Raw genomic sequence first — 11,134 nt, forward strand, 5'->3', positions numbered from 1 at the left:
GACGGCGATTGAATATAATATTTCAGAATGCCAATAGTAGTTTCATTATCATATAGATAAAAGTTTTGTAAACAAAAGACAAAACTTTGAAAAATAATCAAGGATTTCCATCAAATCAAAATTTAGTATGTTGCAATGGTCTCTCCCCAACCTGAAATCCTTCATCAACTTGAAAGCAATTTTTCAAAAACTACAAGTTTCCAGTGAACATCCAGAAAAAAACATCGAAGCGAATCCAGACCGGGCAGAAACACCCAAAATTCACAACAACATCGTGAGGAGGAGCTTGCTGTGGTGCGAAAATACGATTAAACAGCAAGTACACGAGATGTATAGCAATGAACATTATACTTCCATAGAAAAACTGAACTTTATGTGATCAAGGAAAAAACAGTCATTACCATACACTTAAAAAAACAGCGGCCTCGCCTCGCCTCGCCTAATCATGAACAGCTCTCCACAAGGCAACATTTGTACAGTCACGTCGACATAAACTTTAACTACCTCACCATTTATCATTTTTACACCCTTAAAAAACTTGTATTGTCATTTATCTCCTCTGCGCGGGGGGATCAGGTGTGTGCAACATCTGAACCACAGCTAGCTTCGACTCTACGTATGAACTTTAAAACTACACAATGTACAGTTTTCCAGTACAAGCAACAACTTTATTTTTCAAACCGCCTCGTACCTGTCATTGGAAGGATAGGCAGAGTCGGTCGTAGCTCTAGATGCGATGGAGAGAGATGACAACCAAGGGAGGGAAAACACACGCTAGCCTCAGTTAGCTGTACATACAACTTTCTTTTCCTACACCGCCTAAGCAGGGTGCTGAGCAGACTGAGCGGCTCTCCTTTCTGCAACCATTAAGGCTACCATAAGAAGGTTACAAAGAATTAATCGTACCATAGTTAAGACAATAGTTAAGATATTGTTCCATGTCATCGGCAAAGGGTATGAAGAGTGGAATTATGGCATAGTCAAGACAACAGTACAGATTGTACCATGTTCTTGTCGGCGTTGAATAAATGAATGCACGAGCGCAACCATATCATGTATTTTAGGACAGGAGATGTGTCTTTACTAAGGTATATGAGCCGTCGGGAAAAATCAAGTCTGGTTGCACATTCATTTTACAAAATGTGTTACACGGCTAAAACTTGTACTTTCGCATATGGCAACAACATAGACAAAAGAAACAAGAAATAAGATAGCCAAGAACAACACCACAATCCCTGGTAGGAGACAAACATCAGTATGCATCTTGATGGCACAGTAAACTGTACTCACATGATCTCTTACGAGGTATATACTAGGTGAATGTATGTGTATGTCATACAAATATATGCAGTCTGCAGACATAAAATAAAAATGCAAAGAGAATAATGATTACCCCCAGCAGCAACAAGTTTTTCTACACGAGCAACAATATGCTTTCCGTAAGTGTATTTCTTTAATGCATTCAAATGAACTTTAATTCGGGAAAGAATCAGTTCACGTTGCTGGTCGTCACAAGTCTCCAACACTTTTTGTACAACATAATTTGCAAATTGATCCTTCATCATTGCCTGCATATATCAGTTGCAAACAGGTTATGCAATATTGCCGACAATTACTAACATACACACATATGCACACAACTAATGACAATGTACTTGCAGTAGAATGGTAAGAAACCCAAAAAGGTTTAAGAACTAAATCTCAAATGGCAGTAACATATTTTAACCTTGCTTCCCAAAATTCAAGAGATTGAACCGAGGGCTGTGATGATAATGTATACACTTCTTAGGATTACACTTAACGGAGAAACAATGAGTCCATGACCTTATTTTCAACAGATTAAAGTACGTAATAAGCACATAGAGATATGACAAACCTGAAGAGGCTCATTTTCATCAGTAGTGCCAAGCATCTCATTCACTAGCAATTCACGTTCAGCAGGACCGCCAAAAGTTAAACACTTCTCTACTACATTGGAGGCGAACTTCTGCTGACTCATTTGGACTATCTTCCCAGCTAATTCTTTTATGATAGCAGAGCGCTCATGCGGTTTTCCATGCTCCAGGACATGCTGTTTACAAAAGAAATCAAGCAGAACACTGTTCAGAAGTATTAACTCAGCACCCAAACAAATCTTGTGTATAACAATAAAATATCAAAAACTAACAGTTAAAAAAGTTCAAGTGGTCTGCAAGCAGTTCAAAACTTGACTTAGTTCGCCTTGCTCAAGTTTTCCCATTAAAACAAGTTAAATACTCGTCCATAATAAGCATGAACAATTATCTTTTGAGCATGAGTAAAACTCAAGCTCAGCTCATATTCAAGAAAAGATTCTCTCTTTGAACTCAACTGAAAACTTGAGCTTCTTAAAAGAAGTTCAAGCTAGGCAAAGATTGTCTCGGTTCAATCTCCAACATCTCAATTTAACCGCAATAAAATAGTTACTCTTCATGCTCATGGCATAGCTGGATAAATGAACATCTAAAAGAAAAACTGCTAAAGCCAAAAAGGTTTCTAATGCTGTGGATTGCATGACAGATATGACTTAGCACCAATCATACGTACATGATAAAACAAGCCACTTTGGTTGTCATTCAAACTCAAAAAATTATGAAACAAATCAAAACATGTTGACAAAGAAAACAAAATGAAAATTTGTTGATGGCTTTGCAGCTATTTGTTCTATGAAACTATACTCCAAGAAATAGAGGAGTGTGACCGGACACATAAAAACAATAAACAGAACGGGTGATGACAGATGTGTACCAGAAGAAAATAAATCTTGTTACTAAGCTAACAATGACACGGTAATAGAACAAAAGGCTGAGAGGGAGTAGACATCAATATGTCAGGATTTAGCTCCATGGGTGGCACTAATGTTTAGACCAATGGTTAAACATTAACTTGAAAGCAATAAGTGAAGAACATCAGTATCCCACAAAACAACACAAGCTCATATCCCAAGGGAAAAAAACAAACGTTAGCAATATGAAGTCACAAATAAGAGTACATCAACAAGAAAGAGTATGGACCTGAACAACATAATTGCCATACTGATCTTGTGCCAACATGCTAACAGCTCCTAGAATCTCATCCATAACTTTACTCTGTGTATTCTCATCCTCGCAGTGCTCAAGAACTCTCTGCCAAATGACAGTAGTATCGCATATTACACATTAGTTCTTTGTTGAAAAGAAATTATCAGGTCAAAAAACAAAAACAAAGGGATGTATGAAGAATCTCAACCTGTATCACACGACACCCATATGGATGGGTTGAAAGGGTCACAACTTGATCAAAAAATGTTGAGATAATAAAATGAATGGCCTCTTCAGGGACACATTCAATACACTTCTGGATGACATGGTTCCCATTTTGATCACGTACGCAGCGCATTACATGACCGTCAAGTTCTTCAACCATTTTGATCTTTTGGTCCAGATCAACAACTTCTATTGCCTGAACACGATAATAGTACATTACTTCTAGCATGTACTGTAGCAAGCCTTGGATAAACACATGAATCTTAGTTACAAGCATTAACATCAATCAGATCATGAGCGTTGGCATGTAGTTATTATCAAGCCTCCCTTGCTGAACAAAAGCATAATAATGGAATTAATGGTTAAACATAACAGAAACAGTAGTTGTTTCTAGCGGTACTACCAAAACAAATGGTTGAACAATCAATCGTCAATATGTCAAAAGCTGAAGGACATAGATCCATACTTCGGAGAAAATCAGGCACAATCTAGTAGCAGAAATAAGTATTCCAGTCATAAAGTAGTGGTACCTTCTGGATCACCCGACAACCATACATTTGAAGGCTAAGTGTCAGTACATGACTAAACAGTTTGTTGGCCAATTCCCTTCTCTGAGATGGAAATCCGTGCTCAAAAAACTGAATAAAAACACCAATTATTACCACGAATTATACACTAACAAGTGCACAAAAGTTAAAGCATGCGTGCAAGGATCATGATCATTTACCTTTTGAATCACGTAATTACCAAACACATCAGTCATTAGAGCAAGAGCTTGAGGCATGATTTCTTGATAAACCATGTGTTTCTCTTCTATAGTGGCAGTTTCAAGTTTTTGTTGAATAAAACGGCTTCCATACTGATCCGCACTGCTCATAAAAATACAAAATTATCATAACCAACTTTATGATGAAATCATAAAGAGAGAGATGACAAGAAAAGTTATTAGCAGTTGATACCTGAACTCCACAACATGTCCGACGATTTCTGAAAGTTCAAAAGACTTGGCTTTGTTGCTCTTGAACTCTTCTAAGAGTGAAGAAGCAAAACTTTCATCTATGTTACATCCACCATCCAGGTGCCAGGGAGCTAAATTCCTCATCCCAGAGGGATAACATATATTGAGTTCGTTGTGCCTCATAGGACTACCTGGTCCAACTGGAGAGTTGGGAATAACAGGAGGACTTCCAGGATAAGACATGCCTACACCAAATGCAGGATTTCCGTAATACCCATGATGATTAGAACCACCAGACTTTCCCCCCATTGGAACACCATACTGTGACTTCTGCGGTGACAGCAAGGCTCCAAGATATGCCTTTTGAAGTTCAATTAAATTCATGTATGAATTACCCAAGTAGTTCCTATCCACAGAGGGATCATTAAGAGCAGCAAGCTGTGCAGCAGCATACTCCGATGTCCTCAAGTACTGAAGATACATAGGATCAACAAAAGGAGCCTGAAGACCACTCCCTGCAATCGGACTCCCTAATCCAGCGAGATTATGTGATTCATTTGCAGCGGCTGCTAGGTTTGGTCCGGAAGCCATACGTCCTCCAAGCACTCTTGAATCCATTCCAGGGGATCCCATAGCTGATTCAAACAGGGGTGGAAGATTACCAGTGCCAAGTTGGCTAGCCACCATGGACGCCAATGCTGGATTCATAGAGTACCCACTTAAACCATAGTTAGCAAATGATGAGTTTGCATGATCCACTCGCTGATACTGATGATGCAAGCCACCTCCACCACTAAGATTGGAAGTGGGAGATCCTTTTGAGTATAAATTACCAGAAGAAACAGCAGACTTTTGCAGTTCAACATGCCTATCAGAGGAATCTGGCCCACCACCATTGCTCTTACCCAAATCTGCGTATGAACCTTTTGCTGAGTGTGGGGCAGAGGGCATGTGCATATGCCCAGATTCAGACTTCTTCAAGTAGGCAAGTTGCCTGGCATGATTCTCACCACCTTGAAGACCGAAGAGATAATTCTGGTGATCATCTACATCTTGCTTAATCTGTGATGGCAAATTGCTCTCGTTATCTTTTACACCATTGGCAGACAAGTTCATGCTGGAAAACGCGCCCACCAGATCCCCAGACTCATTCATACCAGACGAGATAGCATTGAAGGAGCTTGGACTACTAAATCCTCTCTTTTCTGAAGCACCAACCCTTCCTCCTCCAATAGGTGTAAGGCAAGGACTAGGAGCCCTAGCGACAACTTGGGGATCAGGAGTGGTGCTTCTAGATAAGGAAGCACCCAGAGCTGCAGCATATGAGTATGAAGAAGACGGGCCCATACTTTGGGCTGCAGATGATCCAAGACCATTTGCACTAGATCGTAGAGTATCAGAAGTCATCAAGTCGCGTCGCAAATGAGCTAGATCAGATTCAGCAGAAGCAACTGACTCTGCATTTTCATCAAATGCATTACGGCTTGCTGGACGAGAAGGATGCCCAGAAACAGGAGCTGCACGACCCAAGTCATCCTGAACAACCAAACATTAACTTGTCAGAAAAAGAAATATAGCACACAATTTTCAAAATAGAAAAAGACTGCACCAGCACAACAGTTGAAAACAAAAAATTAGAACCTGCAAATAAGATCACTATCACAAGGTTCCAGACAAACCATACAGTGAAACCTCAACAGTAATATTGATCAGAAGGATAGGAAAAATATGGGAAAATGAAGGATGGATTGACAAAACCAGGAATCAAAATTGCTATGCATGAAGAAGTTATCTTGATTGCTTTTTAATTTAAGAACAAAGTAGCCAAATAGGAACTTTTGTCTGGGCAGCGCTGTGTAAAACTCTGCTTTTGAGGTTCCCAAACAAGACAATTGATAGTAGTAATACTACTATTCTCTGCAGAGTGCTAATTTTGTCAGTTAAAGGCATAGCACAAAAACCTGGAAACTGTAGACGAGGAAAGATGAAAGGCAATAAGGGATAGTTGCAAAAGCATCAGATTTAATTAGAAATTACAAGCAGTAGCATTCTACAATGGTCTCTGACAAAAGAAAAGGCAAGCACACCATGAAATCATGTAGAGGACCATTAAGTAGCCATCAGAAGAAAGAAAAATCAAAGCAACATCAGATGTGGTAAGAAAGTACCCTTGTTCTTTTAATTGAGATTGAACAATCAACATAAAGTTCACAAAGCTGAGTTCGTAAAGAATGTGTGATTTGACTGACTAATTGTCAAAATTACATAAATGAACTCAATTTCTAAGTTGGAGAATATTCAACTATCAGTACGCCTCTTCGATATCCAATATCTCAAATGAGCGGACAACTGTAGGTACACAATCAAGATACTAACATAAATGCAAAAGTTAGCATTTAGTATAAGAACATTTCGATCTTGGCTAGAAGGGGTAAAACACAAATATCCATTGTCATTGCAGGTGATGATATTTTCAGTTCCATGACTCAAAATTCTCCAACATTACATTATGTCAATCTCAAATATCAATGGAAGCAATAAATGTCAGAACAGACAATTCAAGGAACAAATATAAAGAGATACCCAAATGTGTTAACCAATACAAGCGATCATTAAGAAAGCACAAACTTCAGTTATACGAGTACAAAATCGTAGATTGAACACAACTATAGAAGCACATCACCTGAAAGATTTCGGCAAGGCTCTTTTGTTTGTTACCAAGTCCCAAACCTGGCAAACCAATCAGTCCATCAACACCCCACTCTGCTGAGCCACGCACTTTGTCCGACTCGGCGTCTCTCTCTTGTTTCCTTGAGTTGAAACCTGGCGGCATCGAAAACAACGATCTACCGCTAGCCTCATCAACCCTATTCACTTTCCTCCTGTCTCCTATCCCACCCAACACCGAACTCCCTCCTCCTTTCATCCTTTGTGCAGACCTCCAATCCTCCTTCGACAGCAAAGGAGGAGGAAGTCGCGGATTCAGGTTCACATTCGAGTAATAGTATTGAATATAAGAAGGATCAGACCTAAGCTCCTCTTCGGACGCAAACCCCATTCCATTTTTAGCTCCAGGAAACTCCGAAAAGGCGGCACCAGCACTGCCACCATCGCCACCAGCAAACAACCCACCAACCGCATTCAAAGAACCCTCCACAGTGGGAGGTGCTGATCCGCTTCTATATATATTCAGCTCACTTTCGCGATCATCGGCGTCTTGCCTACGCTGTTCCCTTAGCAGCATCCCTATCTCGTTCTCAAATTCATCCCCAAAGGAAACCTCGTTTCCTCCGAGCGCTGGCCTCCTTCCTAATTCCGACAACATTCTCAAAAGCAAAAAAAAATCTAACCTATAATTATTAACCCCCTTCCCAAAACCTCAAATTGATCACTACCCACTACCACAAACCTAACCCTAAACCCTAAAAACAATCCCAAAATCAAACCTTCAACCTAGAACCTCCATATTTACAACCTCTAAAGCTGCTAAACATAAACTAATCAAAACCCAAAATTTCCAACAACCGACTTCATAACTCACCTAAAATCCACAAACCCAGAAACGATCGACCTAAAACAGCAATCGGAGCTCATAAAGTTCTTGTCTTTCCCTGGAATTCAATCCCAAAACTTATTGAACCCGCTTATTTTCCAGCAAGTTTTCCAAGAAACAGCAACAAGAACATGAAAAGAAACAAAAAAAAACAGTGAGAAAACAGAGGAAATGGGGTCTGAGATCAGAAGAGAGTCACTGAGAAAGATGGACGGAAACTGACGGGAAAGATCAATACGGCGGCGATTGGTTCTTACAAGAAGAACCCTTGTTAGGGTTTTGTTGCAGTTCAAGGAGCGGATTAAATACAGTGTTAGTTAGAGAAAGAAAGCAAGAAAAGCAGGAAACAAACCAATAAAAAAATGAAAAGCAAAATAAATTTGTCATTAAAAATTGTTATTTTTTACTTACTTTGTTTAGGGTTTTTTTCATTTATGCGCCTTAAAATAGGGTTAATTGACCAAGTGATAACTGACTGATGTTTTAATTGCGAAAAACAATTAATAATATTAAATAATGATAAATGATAATCATGTTGGTTTAGTTTTTCTCGTGTCCAATAGAAGAATCTCTGACTGCCACGTCAGCTTATTAGATTCGCTGCCTTTTCCATATGTAGGGCAAAGTGCGGTCCATTGCACAGCTAAAATTTCGACGTAAATAGTAAAAATCTATCTTACTTGTATTTGGGAAAATAAGTTGGATTTTTTTTTTTTTTTTGTAAAGAAGGAATTTATTAAATTCGATTAGAAATGTTTACTTCAAAGGTCAAAGTGTTGAACAATTATTATGGCTCAAACGAATCCTATGTATGAAATCAATATAAGATGTTGACGTGACTTATTATCTCTATAAAAAAAATCAATATAAGATGTTGGTAGTGGTGAGGGTGTGGGTAAGGGGTGGGGTAGTTCTAGGTCCCAGGTTCGAAACCTGGTGTGTGTGTTTGTGTTTGTGTTTGTGTTTGTGTGGGTGGTGGAGGGTAAAAAAAAAAAAAAAAAAAAAAAAAAAAAAAAGATGTTGGTGTTACTTAATCATAATCGTTTAAGTAGGAGGGGAAAAAATGAAAAGGGAGAGAATCATCCTCTATTAAATAAGGTAGATTTTTGTTAAACTACATGTTTTAGTCTCAAATTTGGGTGCAATTGTAATCTCATTGATCATCTTTAAAATATTGCCATGTTATACATAAATTTATATTTTGTTGCAAATCATAGATCTATTAGTTTTTTTTTTTTTTTAGTGAAGGTACGATATTCATTGATAGGAAATTGAATACTTACAAACAGGATAGGGTGCATACAGTGAGCCTCTATAAAAACCTTGCTAAAGATTTCAACACAGAGGGAGGGAAAAAGAGCGTCCCGCACCATGAGAGACCCATATGCACCCCTCCACCGCCCATCGTCGTGCGATAACTCCAGCACAAGATTATCGTCCCTCATCTCCTTCTTCGTCCCTCATCCTCCTCATCTATCTCTTATCTTCTTTCTCGTCTCTTTTTTTTCCTTTCTTCTTTATATCACCATCAAATCTGGATTCTACACATACGCACGGTTATTCTCATGCGGGTTCAAATCTGGGTTCATCGGTGTCTGGTCAAGACGAAGTAAAAAGGCGAGCCTTGAAGTAAGGAATAGGAAAAGAGAGAGGTGGAGGAGGAAGATATATATACACAAGGCTATATCGCAAAAATAGTCCCTGAGATTCCAAATCGATAAAAGTGATCCCTGAGATTGTCCACCATCCATCATTTTGATCATTCATTTAAAAACTCTGTTAAGTGTCCCATAGCTCATGGCCATAAGTTTGGGCAATTTTCAAAGCTTCGTAACTCAATCGTTTCTTAACCAAATTCGACCTATAATATATCAAAATGAAGATAGGAAAGTGTAGAATAAGATTGTACCTATTTCGAAGCCCAATAGTTGCCGGAGATGGCCAGAAAATAGCCTCAAAGTTGACTGGTCTTAGTGAAAACTTGAAAATTCATCGGAAACTGGGTAAACTTTAAACGTTCATAACTTCTTCAATACTCAACAAAATCAAGTGATTCAAAAATGAAAATCATACTTTTCGACGAGAAGAATAGAATGGTACCTTTTTTTGACAGCTAACTCACAGTGGTTTAGCCAGAAAACGGCTTGAAAGTGGCTATCTTGGCCTCGAGTTAGCCACTTTCGAGCTATTTTTCAGCCAAGCCACGGTGATCTAGCTGTCAAAAAATGTACCATTCTCTTTTTCTCATCAAGAAGTATGGTTTTTGTTTTTGAATCACTTGATTTCGTTGAGTATTGAAGAAGTTATGAACGTTTAAAGTTTACCTAGTTTCCGGCGAGTTTTCCAGTTTTCGATCGGACCAGTCAACTTTGAGGCTATTTTCCGGCCATCTCCGGCAACTATTGGGCTTCAAAATAAGTATAATCTTATTCTACACTTTCATATCTTCATTTTGATATATTATGGGTCGAATTTGGTTAATAAACAATTAAGTTACGAAGTTTTGAAAATTACCCAAACTTCTGGCCAAGAGCTCCGGGACACTTAACGGAGTTTTTAACAAAATGACCAAAATGATGGATGGTGGACAATCTCAGGGACCACTTTTTATCAATTTGGAATCGCAGGGACCAAAGTGATGAGTTATGCAAATCTCAGGGACCATTTTGGCGATTTACTCTATACACAATACACAATATATATAAAGGGATAGAGAGATATGAGGGTCAATGATCTGGTAGGTACTTTTGTTCGATGCTGTAGTTGTCGCCGGTGAGGAGTAGGAGTGGGGCAGATGGCTTGACAAGATGTTGATCACTCTGGCATCGTGGTTAAGATATGCAGGCGAGTTAGTGTGTGTTTAAGGTCGGGTATGATGGTGATTGGGTAAGGTTGGCGGTGGGGGGTTGGATTGTAGGACGGTCAATGGGTGATGATGGAAGGGAAATAGGGGGTAACAAGGTACCGTTTGGTACGTGGGACGGGACAGAACATAGTGGGACGAGGCGTTCTGTCCCACGTTTAGTGTGCCTAAAATGGGTGGAACGCGTTGTTCCACGAGATGAATTTTGGGGGAATTTTCGTTCCGCCTCACCCCCTAGAACGACTCGTTCCACATCCATAGAACACAAAATTATAACATGTCTGTCTCCTTCTTCTTCCTCCTTGTTTCCATCCGAGGGCATCTTTGCTCCCTCTCCGTTCCGTCCCATCCTATCCCATCATGTCCCGTCCCGTCCCGTCTGCATACCAAATGATACCAACAGAATGGGAAGTGGTAAGTGTAAGGTGGGCCCCACAAATAGATGTATGAAATTACAACCAAAATACAAATTTGTGTGAAATTACAACTAAAATACT

At 39.3% G+C, this 11,134-nt stretch overlaps 1 protein-coding gene across 1 annotated transcript; it reads right to left on the reverse strand.

Annotated features, from left to right (window-relative positions):
- Positions 1 to 351: 351 nt before the first annotated feature.
- LOC103447515 (pumilio homolog 1-like) lies at positions 352 to 8,251 on the reverse strand. The gene is made up of 9 exons (XM_008386713.4): positions 6,905 to 8,251; positions 4,223 to 5,757; positions 3,991 to 4,132; positions 3,794 to 3,901; positions 3,247 to 3,459; positions 3,033 to 3,143; positions 1,877 to 2,071; positions 1,394 to 1,568; positions 352 to 857 (listed from the first exon to the last, which is right to left on the reverse strand). Exons 1-9 carry the CDS (start codon positions 7,544 to 7,546, stop codon positions 820 to 822), a joined length of 3,159 nt encoding a protein of 1,052 aa, XP_008384935.2. The 5' UTR covers positions 7,547 to 8,251; the 3' UTR covers positions 352 to 819.
- Positions 8,252 to 11,134: the final 2,883 nt, after the last annotated feature.

Source organism: Malus domestica, chromosome 11 (assembly GCF_042453785.1).
Source record: "Malus domestica chromosome 11, GDT2T_hap1".
Taxonomy (NCBI): Eukaryota; Viridiplantae; Streptophyta; class Magnoliopsida; order Rosales; family Rosaceae; genus Malus; species Malus domestica.